General features: G+C 40.1%; 1 protein-coding gene across 1 annotated transcript in view; it reads left to right on the top strand.

Moving 5' to 3' along the window:
• The window catches only part of CYP19A1 (cytochrome P450 family 19 subfamily A member 1), a 31,824-nt gene extending 14,113 nt beyond the window's left edge, over positions 1–17,711 (top strand). The window contains exons 3-9 of the mRNA XM_090271996.1: positions 2,103–2,257; positions 6,612–6,788; positions 9,404–9,518; positions 13,467–13,581; positions 14,027–14,189; positions 15,957–16,198; positions 17,457–17,711. Of these exons, the coding sequence (XP_090128122.1) occupies positions 2,103–2,257; positions 6,612–6,788; positions 9,404–9,518; positions 13,467–13,581; positions 14,027–14,189; positions 15,957–16,198; positions 17,457–17,711 (1,222 nt within the window). The remainder of the gene's footprint in view (positions 1–2,102; positions 2,258–6,611; positions 6,789–9,403; positions 9,519–13,466; positions 13,582–14,026; positions 14,190–15,956; positions 16,199–17,456) is intronic.
• The last annotated feature ends 6,006 nt before the right edge of the window (positions 17,712–23,717 follow it).

Below are 23,717 nucleotides of genomic sequence, written 5' to 3'. Positions count from 1 at the left end.
GAGGGAGATGGCTGAGCTGTGACCTTTCTCCCTGCTCACTCACTCAACCATAACCATGCAGTCCTGTGAATGAGGATTTTGGGGTCTGGCTCCCTGTACCTCTTTCTGCTCTGTTTTGTCTGCCTTGTATCCTCACTACACTGACTTCCTTCTGGATCCTTCAGATGACCTCATTTGATTTCTCCAAGTGGTGTTTGTGTCTGGTCTATGCCTACAATACCATGTTGGCATTTATGCAAACAATGGACAGATGATCGCCTCGGGTCCTGCTGATTATCTTCTCTATCCTCTGATATATATCATCCCATCTATCTTCACATACCTTCCATTTACTCACCAGACAGAGGTTCAGCCACATAGGTTATTAACTAAGGTCAACTTTGACTTCTGGTTTCCCAACCAAGCTGCTCATGGCTGCAGCAGTCACTGAGCCCTTGTCCAGGTGGCCTGCTTCTTTTGGGGCCCTGCACTCACCTATTTTCCAGCCTGAGGCCCTTTCCACAGAAAATGCAGTCACCCACAGCATTTCTTAATTTTTCTCTTGGTAGGTGAATAAAAGAATTTATTCCATCTACCCCACAATTCTCAACCTCATAAATTTCCAACAGACCTCTTTTCTCCCAAGAGTCCTCTCCTTCCCCAGTCGTTGCACATACAGCACTCATCCCAGCTCTTGACCCTCCTGCGCTGCTTGCGTTCCCATCCAATAAACCCACCCTACTCTTTACCCTAAAGAGAATAACTGTCCTGTTATCCCTTATCCTTTTGATTATGAAATTACTTAAATTATTTCAGTTATCTTTCTAGTGCCATAGGTTAATAGCTAAGCAGTCTTAATAAAACATCCTTTCATGACTGCCTCTCTACAGAAGAATTCCATAGTGCTCTCCTAAGAAGGTAATATTCTCTTCACATGTGCAGGTCCCTATGACTTTTTCAGCTCGAATTTTATCACATTTTATTATTTAAAAAGTTTTTTTTTCCTTTTTATTAAATTTATTGGGGTGATTTTGGTTAATAAAATTATATAGATTTCAGGTGTACATCATCTGTGTCTCGTGTGTTTACCACACCAAGTCAAGTCTCCCTCCATCACCACTTATCCCCCCATACTCTCTTCTACCTCATCCCAAAATTTTACAACATTTTAAAACTCTCAGTACCTCATCATGCCCAAATTAGACTAGCAGGCCAGGGCAGGAAGCAGCTCCTAAAGAAAGAAATGGGTGGGGGAGTGGGGGCGGCAGGGAGAGACAAAAGGAGCTGCCTTTTCCTTCCTACTTTTTCTGAAGGATCTTTCTAGGCCTTAAAAGCTGAGCATGGTAGTAGGGATATAAGTGGAATAATGGAGGAGAAGCTGCGAAGTTCAAGGAAGCCTGGGTTATTGGCAAAGTCCCAGTGTTGCTATATCAAAGGCAATCTAATGTCTCCCTATGTCCTATATCCTGGGAGAACTCTGTGACCCTAGAGACCTTAATGAGTCATGATAGAATATACAACCCAAGATAGCTACTGTCACCACCACAGAGGGCCTGCCAGGATCAGCCCACCTAGCCAAGCCCTGGGTCTGGAGTGCCCAGGAAACAGCCTTCAAGCCAGGAATGATACCTCACTGGAAAGCCAGATCTGATTAGAGACTCTGGGCTTATTGCCAGTTCCAAACTGAAGAACACTTCAGCAATTCTGGCAACTCCTGATCTGAGGTTCACTCTAGCAGGGGCATCAGGGGCTGGACAGTCTCTGCAGGACTGGAGGCTCTCAGGACTCAGGTGATATGGAGAATTCAGCTTCTTAACAGCTTTGCAGCTCTGAGCCCAGTATTTTGGTGACTTGGGAGTTAGAGAAGAAAGGAAAATAAGAAATTATGTGTGTATGTTCTATCTTCCTAATGATCGAACAGGGAGTCAGTAAATAGAAATGTTTTGACTGGAGAGGGATGTTTTTAGGCTAACCGAAGTGCTTTTCTCAATATGAATATTAGAAATCATGCATGGCAGTTAGGTCAACATGCATTTGCTGAGAGGGCTACCTGGTAGTGAAAATCATCACCAGGAGTTCTCCTGACCCTTAAAAATTAACACGAAGGCTTGCTTTCTCTGCAGGTCCTCAAGTATGTTCCACGTAATGAAGCACAATCACTACATCTCCCGATTCGGCAGCAAGCTTGGGTTGCAGTGCATCGGCATGCATGAGAATGGCATCATATTTAACAATAACCCAGATCTCTGGAAAGTGGTGCGACCTTTCTTTACAAAAGGTACTCAGGTGCTTGGCTACATTCTGCTCTTGTCTATAAATGTGCCCTTTTTTGGAAATTATTTTAAAATTCTGTTGCTTCGCAGTTTTGAAATAATGATATGAGCTAACATGCATTACACATTTACTATATAGTAGACATTATTCTAAACACTTGTTATTTTAATTACACAGCAACCCCAGGTGGTAAAATAGTCTAATCACCCACACTTTACAGATGAGAAAACAAAGGCATAAAGAGGTTAAGTGACTTGCCCATGATTCCAATATTAGTAAATGTTAGCCCAAGAGACAACCCAGAGCCTACATTTTTAATCACCACAAATTCTGTTCCTCCTATTAATGCACAGAGCAATTTCATGGACATAAAGAAGACATGGAGCTTTAAACTTAGGATCATTTTTTTGAAAAAGAATTGACTGTGTCTGCCATATGTTTAATTTAAACATAGAAAACAATGTGCTGAATCATTGACTGACATCCCAGATGTCTTAACAGAAAGCAATTTGGAGTAAAATTAAGAGAATTTTCAAAGTAGGAAGGACTGTATATGTCACTTCATCCAGCCTGAGTTTTATAGTTGAGGTTTACAGTCCTAGAGAAATTGTGACTTTTGTCCAACATAGTGAGTAATGGATGCGCAGAGACCAGATCCCAAGCCTCCTCATCTATTGAGTTCCTCCTTTACCATATTCTGCTGAAAGTGAAACAACTAGGAAATACACATGACTAGACTTTGACATTAACATCAAGGGACATAATCATGCCTTGGAAATGTTGCCAGTGGTGGAAACTGGGGCTAGATATATTTTAGGTCTGACCATGCACCATCAATGTTCTTTCTCCAGTCAGCCTTGTAGTGAATCTACATGCCTCTTGTGTGGCTGCTGAGACAGGGAAAAGCTATGCCTCTTCCTGCTGGGTGCTGATTCCCCTCTGCAGAGCTGCCCATCACCAAGATTCAGCACAATGCTTCTGTAGACCCTGTTGTATTAGTTTCCTATTGCTGCTGTAACAGATTATCACAAATTTAGTGGCTTAACACAACACAGTATTTTACAGTTCTGTATGTCAAGACTGACATGGGTCTCACTGGGCTCAAATCAAGGCATTGGCTGGGCTGTGTTTCTTTCTGGAGTCTCCAGGGGAGAATCTATTTCTTTGTGCTTTCCAGCCTCAGAGGCCACTCACATTGTTTGGCCTGTGGCCCCTTTCTCTGACTCCGAAGACAACAACAGTGGATTGAATCCTTTTTATATCATGTCTCTATGGGGCATCCTTCTGTCATCACATCTCCTTCTGACTCTTACCTCAGCTGAGAAAAGTTCTTGGCTTTTACGGACTTATGTGATTAGGTAGGCCCACCCAAATAATCCACGATATGCTCCCAGCTCAAGGTCCTCAATTTCAATCATATGTGCCAAGTCCCCTTTTCTGTGTAAGGTAACATATCAATAAGTTCCAGGAATTAGGGCCTGGATAACTTTAGGGGACTGTCATTCTGCTTACTATTCGTATTGGGGCAGATAAATCCTCTTATGCCTGACAAAATTGTAGAAAAGGTTAATGAAAAGAGGATAGGGTTTAGGATTATGGGTTGTGGGTTCGATTCCCAGCTCTGCCATTTTACTAGCCGTATGACCTTGGACAAGTCACTCAGCCTCTCTGAGCTTCAGTTTCCTTACCCATAAACAGTAGTAAACACTATAGAACTTGAATTTTAGAGTTATTATGAAGAATAAATGAAATAATGTTGTAAGATCCTATAGAAATGTAAGTTTCATTTTACTTTGTCATTTGGTCCATGTGTATTAGAAATATGTGAATTAGTAAACTATCATATACCATTATTCTCTATTCTGACATGCAAGAATTAATAGAATCTCTAAACTCATGCATTTGTTTAACAAACTACTGTGTTCACATCATTGAACTAGGTGCCCAGAACACAATGAGGAACAAGATATGGTTCTGCCCTCAAGGAATTTGTAATGGCGAGAAAGCAGAGTGACAAATTAATAGCTCACCTGATACCATCCTCAGTGATGTGTTAGGGTAGACGTGTGTGCAGAGTATACAGAGCACAGACCAGTGGGTCATCTAAAACACAGGGAGAGGTCTGGGGAGGCTTTTCAGAGGAGTGTATGTATATGGTGAGTTTTCAGTGAAGGTAAAAGCATGATATGGACACATTCCACAGGAGGAAAAAACAGGATACTCCAGGGCAGAAAAGAATAGATTAGCATGCCCTGTCCAGGGAACTGTAAGTAGGACCTCAGACCTCGCAGCGGATACATGCCTGCTCACATCCATGCAAAGTGTGGGGCCAAAGGGGAGGCGGGGCCAGCTACCAAAGACTCCTGTTCTGAGGCAAGTAGCTGAACATATCTCAGAAGCTACAGGAAAGCATTCAAGACTTTAAGCAGGGGGACATGAACATATTTGTGACTTTTTTTAAAGATTAGCCCTATCTATGGAAGATCAGATTTTCCAATGAAAACATTACAAAACTGTATCCAAATTAAATGCCAAAAATAGAGGGCTAATAGCTTATTGAAATTTCACTGCTGTTTGTGACATTTTTAATAATCACTGAGAGCCCCAAACATTTCTTGATGAATCTCCTTTTTGAGTTGGGCTTCTTATTGGTTTTTCTGATTTAATAGAAAGTTTGGGATAGGTTTTAGAATCTAAAGTAGTAATATTAATGAAGGTATTGACTCATTGTGTGTGTCTACGGAGAAAGAGTTAAGTTCCACCTGGGCAATGCCCATGCTGGGGGATGAACTGGGAGGGCCAAGAAATAGCCTGTTTTTCCTGAAACTGCCAAAAGAATTGTTTATATTGATGGTTGCTTGTTCAACTACTGATTACTTGCTCAATTTTTAAAACTGGATAAAACTGAGTACTTTTAAGCTGATTGCAAAAATTAAAGTCATATTTACATCATACCACTACCTATCAGCATCTATATTTTATTTATATGTTTGAAATTTGGCTTCAAGCTCTTGGACATAGAGACAATTCATACATAAGTCTGGGAGAGAACCACCAATGATATTCAAAACCAGCCCTTACAGGCAAAGTGTTGGGTCATTACAGAATTATATGTCCCACTTGTGGATGTGATAGTCACCCAGGGAACAATATCCTGGCCTCTCGTACCTGCCAAGTCCTTCCTATAGTCAGGAAGTATGCCACCAACCCAACCTTTCTTTTTACATGTAAGTAGAGATCTTAAAAGTCTAGGACCACTCCCCAGGCCTTCTTCCTTAATTTGCAAAGTCTGCCTTCAGAGGATTCTGCAACTGACTGTTTTTAAAGAGAATATTATGGCTACAAAATTCTCTGATATTTTTTCTTGCATTTCAAGAGCTCTGACTTTAACAGCAAGTCTGAATAGCAAAAAATATAAAAAAGAGAGATTACTCTAAAGCCTAATTTAGAATAAAAAGAGAAAGGGGGACTTTAAGAGTTAAACTCAAGATAGATCACCTATCATCAGAAGCCACTAGCTTCTCAGATGGTCAGGAGCAGAGATAAGGGTGAGATCAAAGCCAGTTCACTCTATCCATTTTCATTCATTCACTCATTCATTCATTCACTCATCCATTCATTAATTCGACAAATATGTTTTAAGGGCCACTATGTATCATGGACTTGAAGTACAGTGTTAATGGAACATTGTCAGTACCCTTGAAGAAGTCCCAGCCTAGTGAGGAAGACTGCTAAGTAGGCAAAGAATTGCTTAGCTGTTGTAACATTGGTTGAGTAAAGTAAATCTGGAAGTAGTTTGAAGAGAAACCAAAATAAAGAGAAGGATACTTTTGGTACCTTATAAGACTAGCATTTTAAATGTATAAACAATTAAAAAGGAAGTGCGTTAGATAAAATAGTGAAGGTCCAATTTGACTAGTTCTGTAGCAATATCCTGCCACCTGTTGAAACATAAAATAAGTATCACTCTAAATAGATCCAAACCTTCTTTAGATGAAAATATGATATATACAGTAAATATGAAAAAAGCACTGATTTGTAATATGTGACCACAGTACTAAATGTTTTACTTGCAATGTCACAAATGATTTGCCATAGCATGAAGAAGTTTAATTTTGAATAGTTTGTTTAAAATAAAGTTTATTCACTCATTTTTAACAATAAAGGCAATATATTCTTATAGAAAATTAGAATAAAGAAAAGTATAAAAAGAATATGAAAAATTCCACCCAGTTATTGAGTAAAAAACTGTGGATGATTAAAGCTGCCAGACATAAAAAGCCAAAAGCGCCGCATTGTGTGTGTGTGCGTGTGTCCTGGAGTTGAGGATGGCTCACTCTCTGATGCCTTCCCTGCAGCTTTGTCTGGCCCCGGCCTCGTGCGCATGGTGACAATTTGTGCTGAATCTATCATAAAGCATCTGGACCGGTTGGAGGAAGTCAGAAATGAGTCGGGCACTCTCGACGTGCTGACCCTCATGCGGCGCATCATGCTGGACACCTCCAATGTGCTCTTTCTGGGGATCCCCTTTGATGGTACCGAAATCTTCATTTTTATGACTTAACATTCTGCCCTTTATTGAACAAGGGGATGAGAGGGAGAGCAGGCCCAAGTAAAAATAGGCTGTTTTCTACATTCTTTTTCTTTCAACATTTCTGAGGTTTCCTAAGATTTTTTTTTCCTAGAGGGTCTGCCTTGTTCACTTATAAGATATACATTTCTGTAAAGTGGAGGATGATCTATTTCTTTTGTATTTCTTTTCATTGCTATAAGAAATAGAATTCTACTCAGAGTCAAAACTCAATATATGTGATCAATTCCCTTGGTCATTAATATATCCCCCCACCGAACAAACTGACATATTTAACAATTTCCAACCATTCTTTTGGGGCATGATACACACACACGCGCATATATATATACATAACCCTCTCTCAAAGCTCTAAGTATGAAAACTTTGTACGACGATGATAATGCTGCTTGCTGCTGCAAAAATCAATTATGATAGCTACCATTAATTTAGTATCTACTACGTACCAAGCATTATAAAAAGTTGCTTTACATACAGTTTGCCATTTAGCATTTTTAACAACCCTGGCAAGATATCTCACTCAGGAAGCTACTTTCCTCACTATACTATAAAAACAAATATTAAAATACATACATGCAAGTCTACCACCACCTAAAAACAAACATTAATCATTGGGATTAATTCCATTTTGCTGTTGTCTAGCTTCATGTAATTTTTCCTGAATTAATTTCTAGTAGTGTTCATTGACTCATACATTCATTCAACAGATATTTATGGATTGCCCACTTATGCAGGAACTGTTATAGGTTCTGGGAATAGAGGAGTGAACAAGACAAAGTCCTTGCCTTCAGGGAGTTTATATTCAGTGGGTACATGGACAGTAAACAAGTAAATATCTATATATATTCACTTGTAATATATAACAAGTAATGTTATTGTGTCTATAATATATTAAGCGAAAAAAAGTGCTTTGAAGAAAAAGCAAAGCAAGGCAAGGAGATGGTAAGTGAAGGGTCAGTGGGAGTGGGCAGGGCTCTCATGGAGAAGGTGGTCAGGAAAGGCCTCCGCGGAGAGGACATCTGACTGTAGCCTGAATGAGGGGAGGCCACCAGCCACGTACAGATCAGAGGGAAAACGTTACAGGCATCAGAACCAACCAGCCGAGCTCTAACAGCTGCTGCCTGATTCACCTGATTCTATTTGAACACAGACAAGCTCTAAGCTCTCCCTTTCTCTTCTCAGCTCTTCTTGCCTCATCTCCCCTGCTCTTTACTCTTCACAAGAGCCATAGAAATCTGTCTGATTGCCATTCGGATGGGAGTTTCCATTCACTCTGAGGATTTTTAGTCACACCCTCTTGCCTGATCCCCTTTCAGACAGGGGCTCCAATCCCAGCTTGCCTGTTCTATACACATCTTTCTTCAGGTTAGGCAGGTACATATTTTATAGGTCCCTGATCCTTGGTTGCCTGCTAGCTCTGATTATTAGGAAGGATCATGTGAAGGGAATTTTAAATGTCTCTGTTAACTTTTATATAGATTGTGATGCTGAGAACCTGCATAAGTCATACAGGGTTATTTTATTTCCCTTCTTCTCACCTGGTCCTTGCTAACCTCTATTTGTCTAAGGGACTCAGTGCAATGAAGAGGAAGGGACATCGCCCTGAAGTCAGGTAGAACTGGGCTCCAGCCCAATGGCCTGCCTGCCACAGTGGTTGTAAGGTGTTGGGCAAGCTTCTCAATTTCTATGACCTGCAGTTTCTTCATCTGCCAAATGATGATACTACCACTCCCCTAGCAAGACTGTAAGGATCAAGTGAAGTCTTTTGCAAAGCACCTTGCAAAGTGACTGGTATTTAGCAGTTGAAAATGTTTATTCCCTTCACTTTTGTATAATTCAGAAAAAGCAGGGATTTTCTATTCCCTCATTTTCAATTTAATTAGAAAACACTTATTAAGAGATGACAATATGTAAGGCTCAAGGCAAGGCATTGAAGATACTAAAATGAATTCTACATTCTGAACTGAAAATAAATATGAAAGCTATGTGACGAGTTCTATGAAAAAAAATATGGATAAAGCACTATGAGGTGAGAATATAATTAAAAACTATTAATTGGGTACATAACCCAAGTAAATTATTCACTTAATGGCTCTGCTTACCGAACAGCAAATGAAGTTAAAATGTGGTTGTTGGCTGCCTAACAGGAGAGTGGCATGGCTTGTTGCCCTCCCAGGTGCCAGAATTGAGGCCACAACAGCTATAATTAATGATGTCCCTTTTATTCCCCACTATCCAGAAAAACAGGAGAGACATAGAGGCTCAGCCAAAGAGGGGCCTGTGAGATTCTAGGCTATGTCTCTAACATAAAGTTGAAAACTGGCAAATCTCTGGTCAGTTCAGCCAATTTAGACGCCAAGCAGAATAAATTAGTGTTGATTTGTCTAATGGCAATAAGCGGCTAGAACGCCCACTCAAGGTGGAACCTTGCCTAGATTAGAACCCCAGACTGGTAGGTATTGTTTCTGCTCAGAGTACACTTCTTCGGCTCATTTTTGCTCAATTGCTCTGCTCTTTTTCTGTTTATTTGTTTGTTTGTTTGTTTCTTTGTTTTTCCAGAAAATGCCATCGTAGTTAAAATCCAGGGTTATTTTGAGGCATGGCAAGCTCTCCTTCTCAAACCAGACATCTTCTTTAAGATTTCTTGGCTCTACAAAAAGTATGAAAAGTCTGTGTAAGTAACACAAATTTGGAAAGTTTGTCTGTGAGATTGGATTGTTTTTTCATTGTGTCTTTGCTATTGTTGGCCTCTTCAGCAAGTCTCTGCTTACTAGAGCCCACAAGAGAGATGTTGAGTAAGTTGCTGATGTAACACTTTCTATATCAATTTGGCTGAATGTGGCTGGACCACAGAGTAAGAGAAGCCTTTGGCCAGGACAGCTTCTCAGCGAGGGGGCCAAGTAGGTGGTCTGAGAGTTCTATATCTGCAACTGACACACTGCAGTGTATTTTGAGTTGAACAGAAGGGTGGCTGAACCTGTAATTCTCTTTGCATGTCTGGAAAAAAGTGGAAACATGGAATAATTTTATAATTGTGTTGTTTCTAAGTAAATTTAACTTAATTTAACTTGTAGGAGTTGACAGTAGTTTCAAAAGAATTTTTTCATAATGAACATAATGAACTTCAATAAAATGTGTGGTTTTTGTTTTGTTTTGTTTTTTACTTATGTATCTTGTGTCTCAGAGGGATCCTGACACCATCATTAAATGACTTTGCTTTGGTCTTAGACTAACCTAGCAGAAAATGGGACAAATACACAATGGTCTAATCAATGAGGTTTTTTAATGTAAGTAGCCAGCCATTAAACACTGTTCACTCTAATCACCAGTGGAAAGCCCATGGGAACTAGAGGCAGACAGATGGTTTGTAGCCTGTCTCTACCGCTTAGTAACTATGTGGTCTTGGGAAATTATTTAAAATAAAATAGAACCTGCCTTCCAAAATGGAAATATAGGTTGATGAGATCCGATATGGAAGACAATTAACACAGAGCCTGGGCCATAGTGGGTACTAAATATGTTAGTTTTCCTGTTCCCTCTGTTCACATTTCCCCCCAATGTCCTTAACCATCTTAAATTTTCCATCTCTAAAAGTTCCCAAACTTGTTTGAAGAGCAGCTAGTTTTCCTTTACTATTCTTTCAAATAAGTTTTCAATTTTTTGTTCCTCTTCTTCTCTTTATGCCACCCCTATGATTTTGATGTTGGTACATATAAAGTTGTCCCTGAGGTTCCTAAGTCTCTCATTTATTTTATTTTTTCCATTCTTGTTTCTTTCTGTTCTGGTTGAATATTTATTTCTTCCTTTGTTCCAAATCATTGATTTGAATTCAAGCTTCCTTCCCTTCACTCTTGGTTCTCTGTATATTTTTCTTATTTCACTTTATATAACCTTCATTTCTTCCTTTATTTTTTTTGTCATACTCTATGAGTTCTCTGAGCACCCTTATCAGCAGTGTTTTGAACTCTACATCTGATAGGTTGACTATCTCTGTGTCATTTAGTTCTTTTTCTGGGTTTTTGTTCTGGTTTTTCATTTGGGCCATATTTCTTTGCCTCCTCAATTTGGCAGCCTCCCTGTGTTTGTTTCTCTGCATTAGGTAGAGCTGCTTTTACTCCCTTAGTAGCATGGCCTATGTAGCAAAGGTACCTGTAAATTGTGTGGGTGGAGTCTTAGGTAATTGCCAGGATGGGACAGCCCACTTTACTGCTTTGTGGCTGTATATGTGATGGGGGGCTCAGAGAGGGGACAGTGCCACTACCTGGCTTCTGGTGATTTGCCCAGCACTCCCCATTTCCAGTCACTTCACCCATTTCCCATATGTGATTGGTGTCCTTCCAGCTGCTGCCCTGGGGTTTGTACACATTCTAAGACATTCAGGCCCTTTAAGTGGTGAAAATCCAGAAGTTTTTTTCTGCTTCCCTAACCCTCACTGGTTTTTACAGCTAGAGGTGATGAGGGTTTATCTGCCTGGTGCTGGAACCCTAGACTGTGCAGTCTGGCCTGGGGCTGGGATCACTCGCTCCCAGGGTATCCTTTCCAATTTTTATCCACCACACTTGACTATAGGACCATCCATTCCGCCACCACTCCCATCGCTTCTCCACGCCATACCACCTCTCCACCCCATCTCCACAATTCTGCCCCTCCTACACATCTGGATGAATGTGGCTTCTTTAAATCCTTGGTTGGTGGACTTCCGCATAGCTCGATTTTCTGACAGTTCTGGTTGCTTTCTGTTTTTGAGATCTGGTTGTAATTGTTTCTAGGTTATGCAAGGAGGCAGTGTGTCTACCTATGCCTCCATCTTGACCAGCATTTGTGTATTTTTAAATTCTATAGTATTCGTATCCAGGGAGGAAACAAACTTGATGTTTCTTTCTACATTTTCATATGGGTAATGAGTATTAGGTGGATGTTTGGATACTTCATTTTTATATATATCATTTCATTTCTACCAGAGCTTATTGTGACTTGGATCAATGAGATAAAGGATTCATTGCTTCACTGAAGTCAGGTTTGGTCATGGTTCTTGGTCATTAGTTTAGCTTTGGTCTTGGCCAGCATGTCCATAGAAACTTACTGCATGAGACTATATAACAATTTCTCTTAAGTCTGTAGAAATAGCTTAGCAATCATTCTCTCTATATATAACATTTTCCAATGGTTAGTTCACTAGTTTATATCTCCTATGTCGTAGAGCAGTGAAGACCTAGAGAAATCCTTTCATTTCTTCCCCTCCTTGTCCTTGCAATAATGCCAATATTTTTATTGAGGTATAATTGACATATAACATTATATTAGTTTTGGGTGTACAACACAGGGATTTGGTATTTGTATATATTGCAAAATGATCACCACAACAAATTCAGTTCATGTCCGTCACCATAGATATTATAGTTAAAACTTTTTTTGTGTGATGAGAACTTTAGTATCTACTCTCTCTTGACAACTTTCAAATATGCAATACAGTATTATATTATTTACAGTTCCCATGCTGTCACTAGTCTGTTCTCTATATCTATGAGCTTGGGTTGTTTGTTTGTTTTTTTAAGATTCCACATATACAGTATTTGTGTTGATCACACTAGTACTTAAAAATATATACTTATGAAAAGGATTTGCAAACATCTACCTCCATCCTTATTTATTTAATTTTATATTTTTGCTTCTTTAATACAGTAATACTGTTTTCTACTTTTTATTTTGACAAGTGAAAGGCTTTTCAGTCACAGATTACCTTAAATAGGTGTTTGTATTACATTTAATGCAATACAGAATATTGTTCCCTGAGATTGGGGAAAAAACACTTACCATTAACACATACACTTAAAGCCAAGAATAACAGAATTTAGATCTCAAGGTAGCCTCATTGTTCACGTAGTATGATCTCTTTATTTTAAAAGATACATAAGGCTCAGAGACCTAAAGTAGGTTATGTAGAAAGAGAACAATTTCACTAGAACCTGACCCTTACTCCAAGGAGCTCTTTACTCCACCACACTGTCAAAATGCCTGTACACATTTATGCAGCCATTCATTCATTCAACAATTATCTACTTAGTGTTTATTATGTGGCAGACACTGCAAGTTGTGAGGATAAACATCAAGATTAATAAACAGTCACTTGAGTTTACTGCGTAGAATAGAAATTTCAAGCCCAATAGTCTTGAGGGCCAGGCAAATAAAAGTGGGCTGGGTGGGTATAGACAACAGAAAATGGAGGTACCCATGGCAAACTGGAAAAGTGCATGTCCCCACTAAAGACATTCACTGGTTTTGGTTTTGTTTTGTTTTTTCATTTATATATTGTGCTGGCCAAATAAAAAATCAGAAAACATGATTGGGCTTAGATTTTGGTACCAGTTTTTAAGTCTTAATTAGAAGTTACAACCTTGATTTTGCTATCTGCACCTAGAAACTCTACTTCCTTAATATGAAGTATAATGTATATGTAATTTAAAGATATTTGTGAAGAATTAAGTATAAGTTCAGTTATTTGTTAGCACTAATGGTTTTAATTAAAGCAGATTAATTTTATTTAAACAAATGGCAAATGAATCCACTTTTCTACATGTCTTAACTGAGTCCAGATAGATTATATTTTCACTTTTTTTTCCAGCAAGGATTTGAAAGACATCATAGAAATTCTGATAGAAGAAAAAAGACACAGGATTTCAGCAGCAGACAAACTGGAAGACTGTATGGATTTTGCCACTGAGTTGATTTTTGCTGAGGTACTGACCTGAACTAACCGTACTTCCCACACAACAAATGTGTATGACTCTTTGTGTGTAGGTGTGTAAAGATCTCCTGTTGTGATCGTATAGCATATTTCTGCTTTTAAGTACTTGCTTCAGGTCTTCTATAATTTCCAACTCAAATGGCCCACTCATTAGATGTTCTGGTAAGACTGACCTTTAAGACTGAAGCTATTCTGTGTCTACAAAATATAAAATGTGAAAACAGGAAAGTCCAAAGACACTAAGTACATAGATACTTTGTTATTGATAGTTCAGCTTTCAGCTGAAGATTGTGAAAAATGTTCATAATCAATTACAGAAAAATGTAATTTCTATGATTTCATTTTGGTGAAGTTGTTGAGCCTTGAGTATCACCTCCCCTCCTTTTGTGAAATTTTGATTCACTTTTCCAAATTTTCTCCCCTCTTTCAATATTCAGAAACGTGGTGACCTGACAAGAGAGAATGTGAACCAGTGCATATTGGAAATGCTTATCGCAGCGCCGGACACCATGTCTGTCTCTGTGTTCTTTATGCTATTTCTCATTGCAAAGCACCCTAACATTGAAGAGGCAATAATGAAGGAGATCCAGAATGTTGTTGGTAAGAATTTATCAAATAAATAATACAGCTTAGAAAACAATTCCTTCTGAACACCAGCTTAAGTCCTAAGAATCTGATGTTAAAGAAAATCTTTATTATAATCTACCCAGAGAACAATAAAACAAGACATTTGGTCACACTTTCATTGTGCCAGGTAGGTTAAAAACATAGTTCTTTCTGGGTTTTATTTGATTATAAAAATAATACATGCTCATTGATGTAGACTTTTCTCTCCTGACCTTGCACAATCCCTGTGAAACAAGTTATTTGATTGTGGAAAGACACTATCTTTTAAAAACGATTCCAGTGCTGCTCGAAATAGTTGAAAATAAGTTAAATATGTGAGAGGAGGGGTCTAATATGCATTACTATAGGTAGGAAACTGCCTGGCAAGTTTGATAGCAAGGGGCCAGAATACCACCCAGGCTCCAAACTCCAGAATGTTCCCTCAAGTATCCCTGTCGGGTTATGGGTACTGTGGAAGGTGCAGTGGCACAGCAGTGAACAAGCCAGGGCCATCCCTGTGCTCATGGGCTGGTGGGAGGGGAAGTCAACAAGCAAGCTCAGTACAGTGAAGAGAGAAGACCATAGAATGATGACATTTGGGGAACAAAGCGGGGGACTACTCTTGAGACCATATTCTTTAACAAATTTCTTTGAGAAGTGAAAAGTGTTTGTGCCTCATTATGTCCCCCTAACACTTCACTAGACCTCTGCAAAGATGAAAAAGCAGCAGGATCATTTGCACATGTGTCCATGCTGCCTCTAGATACACACCCACGGTACTCCTTTCTAGGGAATGCCTTTGTTTACCTTCTCCATCATCTTCCCTCCTCACCCAAGATAAACACACCCCACTGAACCCTTAAGTGTATAAAGAGCAATATGTGAGGGGCAGGGCTGTTAAGAGTTCTCTGACCAAATGAGACCTTTTCTGAATGGCATAGTTGTACAGGGAACAGGGCTGCCTCAGGACCCTGGTCTGCTTTTGATTCTGCAAAGTTGGTAGCCCATTTGAGGATGCTCTGAAGCTTTACCAATTCTGGGAGTAATATGAGTCTCTCTGACTAGTGTCAGGCCAGTCTGAGTCAGTGGGGGTGTCCTTCAATCTCAGCACACCTGGGGCTGATCTGAGGCCCCCATTTGTTGTGGTAGGAGACAGGGCCAGCTCTTGCCACTCCACCACAACAGGTTGTTCTTGATGAGATAGGGAGACACAGCCAACAGTGACGTGTCCTGGGCAGACGACTACATAGGTACCCAGAGGAGAAAATGTCATTGAAACTGACTAAGGTCACTGTCTCACTTTGACTAGAGAAGTGAATGTCCCCCAGAATTTAGAGTAGGGGACAAAACTCTCAAGACCTCAGAGGCCAGGCAGCAAATGTTTGAAGCAGATTAGTAGGTCTAATGCGACTGCAGAGGGACTGCCCCTCGAAAGGGCTTGCCAGCCACTCAACTTCAGCCTGTTGCTGCCATATGGTGATGGGAGTCTAGTGTTACCAGGTTTTTAAAATTTTTATAAAAACCTAGGCTTTTCTATGAAATCCCCAAACTTTCAATTGGCTTCAAATGTGAATGTTTATAAAATGCTCTGTAGGCCAAACATAACATATTTTGCCCAGGTTGCTGGTTTGCGTTAGGATTATAAATATAAAATTTTTTCCAACCAAGAGCAAACTGTTCTGTGGCAACTACAGGAGTTTTAATGTCCATCACATCTTGAAACTAACATTACCTCTTTGTCTTTTTTATCTACTCCCACAGGGGAAAGAGACATAAGGATCGATGATATTCAAAAATTAAAAGTGGTGGAAAACTTTATTAATGAGAGCATGCGGTACCGGCCTGTTGTGGACTTGGTCATGCGCAAAGCCTTACAGGATGATGTCATCGATGGTTACCCAGTGAAAAAGGGGACTAACATTATCCTGAATATTGGAAGAATGCACAGACTTGAATTTTTCCCCAAGCCTAATGAATTTACTCTTGAAAACTTTGCAAAGAATGTAAGTGCCCTTCCCTAAGACCAAGTATACTACTCTTTAAGATAGCAGCTGTTAAATCCTCTCTGGTTCTGTGTTTGCACCATGTACATTTCATTCTATTTACTTCTTCTCCTCTGTGGCCTCACCAGAAACACACACTTTCCCTAGCTTGGACTATGACTACTACATTTGTCCTCAAGCCAAGGACGCTGGGTCTCCAGGCGTAGGAGGTATCCACATGGTGACCACATGACAGGTCAGAATGTGAAAAAGTCAGGACCTCAATTTGACTAAAATGAGGCAAATTTTGTTTAACCCAACAAACCTACTTTTCCATTTACAGTTACCACTTTGTCATGTAAATTCAGGAATAGCAGTATCTATCTAAGCAAAGGAAAGTCCACTTATGCTTCAGATGGACATCAAATGAGAGCAAAAGATTTGGTTTATCTAGTATGCCTTTGGTTCACAAAATGACCCCACAAGCACTAATTCCCATTCTAAATAGGACCCAGTAATTAGAAGAGCTTCAGCTTTTTCTTTTTCTATCATTGAAGTATACTGGAGATTCTGATTCCATTATGTCAAATTTTAGGCAATGATGTTTTTAACCTGTATTATCCAGATGATTCCCTTAGTGCCTTCTTTTTCCACTTGCATATGGTATAGAAAAATTATAATTAATCCAGTTCTCCAATTCTTTGTGTTTCTGAATGAGCAACCCATGCCATGTAGACAGTTGGTCAGCAAAAACTTATTGGGAATCTACTATGTGACAGGCACTGTGTAAGTCTAGATGTGGACAAGAGAACAGATGTGGCACCCATTAATTTTTGCATAACTAAAAATATTTAGATGCTGATAGATCAGGAATCTACATCTTTCCCTAAATGTGTCCTTTATAATTAAATTATATGATATAAACAGCCTTTGCTTTGGTGATTTGCAGAACAGTAGTAAAGCTGTGGCCATCCCAAAGAGCTAGTTGAGTAACAGTGGCTGTAATAAAATGATCTGCATTGCTTTACCCAGCACATTTATATGAAAAGCAAAACTGAGTACTGTGCAAGGTTACGTGTGTATCATAGGGAGTGAGTCAAATTGGATGGAGAAAGGGGCTTATCTGAGTTACACAGTCACTCATCTCAGTAAAGGAGCAGTATGGCTGAGACCCCAAAATAGAGCATTCTGACTGACCAGTATTTTCAGAGTAAATCAAAAAGAGACTGTATGATTCTAGCCTTTAACATGGTAGTTAATTGTCTGATCATTTTCATAGGTTCCCTACAGGTATTTTCAGCCATTTGGTTTTGGGCCCCGTAGCTGTGCAGGAAAATACATTGCCATGGTGATGATGAAAGTCATCCTGGTGACAGTTCTGAGACGATTCCGTGTGCAGACATTGCAAGGTCAAGGAGTATGTGTTGAAGAGATGCATATGAAAAGTGACTTGGCCGTACACCCAGATGAGACATGCAACTTCCTGAATATGATTTTTATCCCAAGAAATTCAAACAAGTGCCTCGAATGCTGAAGAAGATTGGTCAGTACCTACTCTGGAGCACTTTTCATCAGTAGTTTACAAGAAAACCATTCATCTTTGCCAGTTAGCATCATCCTCATAGTGAACATTAGGTGGTCTATGGCATTTTATAGGCATACCTCTTATGGACTGTCAGCAAACCAGGAGATATCGGTCATCTGATCTTGCCCAAACCAGAGAATCAAGAGCAAGAGAAAACACAGAGGCCAAGAGTTTTCAGAGAAGATGGTCAGTGAAAAACTGTAGCCTTAAAGGCCCAATTCCACAGAACGTGTTAGAAAACACAGGTCATCAATGAACCATATCAGGCTGCCCATGGGATCTTCACTACCCTGCCTCAAGAGCAGCTGAATGTCTGGGACAGAAGGCTTCCAGTTGATTAGAAAGACCAGGCCAATACAGGCCTGGGTGCCTAGAGTCAAACATACCTGTTAGCGTGAATAAAAGTGTTGGATTTGGTTTTCAGTGGGATTGGGGACTATCAGAATTTTACTTTTTCTGTTAATAATATTCAGTTAACTCTTGTTTATCCACATGTGACTCATCTTTAGCAAAAGTTAAATTGGAGACTATCCTTTCTCAGTCTTTCGATTCATGCCTCAGCCCCTTACCTCTGCTATAATAGGTGTAGATTCAGGTAGTACAAGGTAACTTGATAATTACTCAAGTAAAACATGTAATTAGAACCATATATCTGTTATAGGAATAGAAAGGCACACAATGCATTTCAAATTCAAATGTTTTTCATGTTTGCATTGTTGCTTAGCTCCATTAGTATGGCTAACCAAGAAATCACTTTAAATAACGGCATCTAGTAACTTACAACAGCTCCAGTGATTTAGGGGAGAAGAAATCCTCTAAATCTATATCTAATTCTACATCCCTGTAGGTTCAAACTTCTAAGGAGTGCTACTCCCATTGCATTATCTTTCTCCCTCAACATTTTCGCCATCTCTTTCTATGACCCCAAAGCCAAGGGCAACAGATTAGTAGAAAATGTGATCAGTGTAGAACCCCTGCAATCATTATTTATCCTACCTCAGATTTAATAGTTATTGTGGAGATTTAGCAGTTGTCTAGTTTATTGAATCATGGATAATATGTACACCTTGGAATTAGCTTGTTAGAGGGAATCAAATAGATTAGTTAATTTTTTAAACACTGCTTGTGTTATGACTGTTGCAACTGAATGTTATTTAAAAGCTAAAAAATTAAACACATTTCCAAAATGTAAATGTCTGTCTTTGAGTCAACAACCACCACAACATTTGACTATTCTTTTCATTGTACTGTCTGGCAATAGGACAACAGCTGAATATAAAATGAAAATGTAAGCTCCTTGAGAGAAGGAGCTCTTCTCTTCTTTCTTTTGTATCCATCCCATATTTACTCTCAAGATCAGTATTGAACAGACACTCTTGCTCACAGACAGTCTCAACTGACCCTAGAAACCAAGTAAAGGAGAGGCAGGTATTTTAAGAATTCAAGGATGGGCATTAGTAAAGAAGGAAATATTTGAACTTAAAATTACTTGAATTATCTATACAACCCCAGTGTACACACAAGTATGCCTGTGTGCCTGGATATTTCTGTAGTCAGGTCTAGGCAATCATCTAAATAATTCAGATCCCTGAAAGCAAGGCCATGATTTTAGATTTAATGAATCCAAGTTAATTTATTCAATCATTATTAACACACTGCTTACTTTGTTCTGGCTGGAGCTACATAGTAGAGAAGAACAGACTGGATCAATGTACTTCTCCTATCCAATTCCCTTGGAACATCTACTGCTTTTTATATGTTTATATGGAGCCAAGGCCTATGTCTATATGGTCAAAGTGAAATGGAATGTTGATATAATTGTATATAGAAAATGCCAATACAAAAATATGCTGTGTCCTCTCATCAACCTAGACCTCAGTAGACCCATCCATAAATATGGATTCCACCAGAGGCGCTCTACAGTCATTTCCAATGCTTTTGTTCTGTTACTAGTTTGCTTCATAAGCATAACACCATTTTTCCCTTTGTATCTAAACCCTAATAACAAATTAAGTGTATAAGACAATCTCACTTTCAGGTTGAACAGGCAATTTGGTCACTGAACATATGATTTGGGCACCCAGTGTGCGTCACCTGACAGACTATAAGCCCCCAAACACTAATATGTCTGCATATGCCCTACCTAGCTTATTGCTGCAGGAAGATGAGTAATTTTATGGTACACATTTCACTCACAGATAGCCACTTTATGCCCTACTTGAACTTGTGAGCAAGCCAATGGATTTGCTGAAGCAAATAATCTTGTTTTCTGAGTGGCCTTGGCTTCATACTCAAACCAACGGGATCACTAAGAGCTCAACAGTACCCCCACTCCCTGCTGAAAGTAACACTTTCCCTGGCCACCAACACTTTCTCTCTGGCATGCTTGCCATCTTCCCAAAATGCAGCTCACGCTTTTATTACAGAACTCTAGAAACAACCAAAAGAGAGACATGAACTCTCACTTAGCAGAGATCTCTGTCTAAAATAATGCAGGAGTGACTGACACAACCTTGTGTGTGGTCCTTGAGGCACGTGTGAAGAGGAAGGAGTTGTTATAAATCACTGAGGTGCCACCATTGGACCAGGTTATCTCATTTAAACCTCACAACAATCTTGCAAGGTAGAGATTATTCCCCATTTGCAGGTGATAAAACTGATTCTTCAAGAGTAACTTGCCCTACTCACTTAGCTAGAAATTTGAACCCGTCTTATACCAAAGTGGTATTTGATCCTCCGTAACATCAAATATAGTTTAATGATCAATGATGATATATTTTAATTGATATAAGTATTAAAATTGGGAGTGGGGGGGTAGAAAATCAGATACTGAGAAAACTGGTGGATTTTTGCTCCTATCTTAGCCCTGACTGGCCACTCCACCATGAAAATGAGTGCAAAAACAATGACTGCAGGACTTCCAGCCATGATGGGGGCATAGACAGACATGCTGAGTCTCCCTCCACAACTAAGAAGGAATTCAACTACCTCAAGACTAGAGACAACCAGAAGTTCCAGAAAATCAAACTACATGGAAGTCCAACAAACAAAGGTATAAAGAAGAAATACTCATCCGGGCAGGTAGGAGGGGCAGAGCCAGGGCAGAGAGAACACAGTGAGATGGCAGCAGCGGCGGTGGCAGCAGCAGGCTGTGGAAAATGCAGTCACACATTTTAAAAAGTTGAGAGGAACACCTGAGGAGCGTTCCCAGCCCCAGACCAGACCACACAACTCACAGTCCCAGTGCTGGGGAAAATCAAGCCTCATTGCTTCTGACTGTGAAAACCAGTGGGGGTTGGCATGGAGGAAGAAACTGCCGGTCCACTCTGGTAGGTGGCCCTATTGAGACCAGAAGCAAGGTCTCCTGACTCTTGTTTCATTGCTTTTTAAACTGCCCTTTAGCTCCTATACCCTATGTCAAGTAACCACACAAACTAGATTTGCCAAAACAGCAACCAATTTTAAACAATCTACCCAACGACATTCCTATTTGTCAGAGCACAGGTCCCAATTGAGGTCTGGGTAATACATCACCCACTTAATCGGCAGAAGGGCCAAGCTGTGAGCTCCCACCTCACCCTCACTGAAGATGCTCTTGCGACAACCTGGGACAAAGCCCTGCTATACTCACATCAGCCAGCAGAGAGAAGACATGAGAAAGGTTTGTCAGGTTTGCAGTATGGAAGCTCACCACAGAGGGGAGGGCAGTCTCCCTCTCACCAAAGTGGGCTGTCAGCCAGGGACCCAGCAGTAAAAAGCCACTATGATCGATTTTACTGTCTAGTAAAGTGGAAATACTCATAAATGCTCATTTGCTCTATCATTTCAGATTCCTTACTGTCTGTCTGGCTCCAGACAAGGCACTTGAGTTTAATCATCACCAGGCCATAGCGGAGCCATGACATAGAAGTTATTCTCTACATTTGGTTTCCACATTTGAAAATGAAGGAAAACATATGCCCACCTGTTAGGGTTGTTGAGTGACACAGATTAGGATTTGCTTTCCACATAGTAAGCACTCGATGTATATTAGCAAGTAGCAAATAATGATTTTACTTTAACTTATCCCTTAATATTTATTGAGCACCTACTCTGCCTAAGGCCTTAAGCCAGGTGTTTGGGAGACAGAATAACGAATAAGACACTTTCTCAAAAATATCACAATAATTATATTTTATGTTTCATTTATTTTATATTTTAGCTATTATCTTAATAATAGTAAATCTCTTTTTATTTCTTTTATTGTCCTTGTTACGAGGAAGCACAGCACCAAATCTGAAGGCCAGTCTTGGCTTTGGTTTTTTCCCCTATGGCCGACAGATTTGCATTCTTGGGTTTTGTTGGTTCTCATATTATATTTATATTCATACTTTACTAAGTTATTGTATAAATCTTTGCCCTGAGCTGCTCTGTCCAAAGGTACAAGCTTGCTTGTTCAGAGACTGGAGCACTTTGGGAACAGGAGAGAGCCAGCCCCCACACTAATGGGGCCTGAGGGGAAGAGGGATGAAGCAGAAACAGCCACAGTCAAAACACCACTGAGGAACACAGGAATGGAGGCTCTGTGGCAAGAAAGAGAAAAGCAAGTGAATAAAAATATAAACACTGCCCAGGGTTACCTTCAGTGTAGGCAGAAAAGGAAAAGGAGGGAAGGTGGTGGAGGTGTGTGTTAAAAAGCATAGGTTAGGAAAGAAGTTGCTTGGTATCCATTTCAGGGGCAAAGGTGGGGTGGGGGAAGTCAACTGGCAATAGGTTTCCCATCAACGAACAACGAAGAGAAGGGAGAAGTCACTGCCCAATCCCCATCCCAGTGCCTGGAAGGGAGAAGTTCCCAGGGTCATCTGGTCATACAGCTGGCTCCAGGTTCCCCTGTGACTGTCAACAGGCCTTGGGTCACTGATGTTCACAGTACCTCCCCATGCTCCCACCTCTCCATCCCCACCTCCCACAAACCAGGAGGTATATTAAAAGCCAGTCACCACACGTGTTAAAAATACAAGGCAACCACTGACCTTGCTCAGGACACATTGAAGAGGCCTACAGATTGGCTGGCATGTTTGACTTGAAGGAAGAAAAAGAACAAAAGAAAAAGTGCTGATTGTGGCAAGAAAAAAGCAGGCTGCCCCATCTGTTAAGAAAATGTCTTGGCCAAACAACTCACAAGGTTTCTTTGAGAAACTAAGCAGACCCCACAAAATATGGACCTGTGCAGGCCAAAAGGTATGTGCTGGAACCATAAATTGGAAACTGCCAAAATGTCTATCAATTATGCATAAATAAATTGTATTTTCTAATAGCAATGAGAATGAACAAACTACAGCTACATACAACTATATGGATGACTCTCATAAACAGATATTGAATAAAAGAGGCCAGACACAAAAGAAAGGAAACTATATGGTTGCCTTTATGTAGAGATTAAAGGTAACGAAACTACAGGGGTAGAAGTCAGAATAGTGGTCACCCTTGGGGGCAGTGACTGGAAGAACACAAGTAGGTTTCTGTCATGTTCTTTTTCTTGATCTGCTGCTTACCTGCACATATGCTTACATATATGTTCACTCTGTGAAAATTAATTGAGCTGTGCATTTTTCGCTGAAGTATCTTAGATTTCAGTAAATGAAAATAAACAGTAACACAAGCAAATCCTGGGGTCGTGACACTGCAGGTGCCAGGGAGAGCAGTGATCCATGCGGCACCCACCCTGATGCCAAACAGGGTCAGACAGCGTCAGGGGTAAGTGGCGACTGGCGCAATGACAAGGGCAGACGGCAACTGGGACAGAGCGCACCCGAGGCAGTAACTGGAGCGGTCCAAGACGGCGGCGCAGGAGGCCCAGAACCGCCCCTCCCACGAGAAAACTCAAGGCCACCCTTAGAGCCAAAGCAATTACTCCTGCGAGACAACTGAGGGCTGAATGAACAGCTTCTGACAACTAACGAGAGAAAGAGACTG

Source organism: Furipterus horrens, unplaced genomic scaffold (assembly GCF_987537825.1).
Source record: "Furipterus horrens unplaced genomic scaffold, mFurHor1.1.pri manual_scaffold_3, whole genome shotgun sequence".
In the NCBI taxonomy this organism is placed as follows: domain Eukaryota; kingdom Metazoa; phylum Chordata; class Mammalia; order Chiroptera; family Furipteridae; genus Furipterus; species Furipterus horrens.
This window is presented reverse-complemented; position numbering and strand designations above follow the sequence as displayed.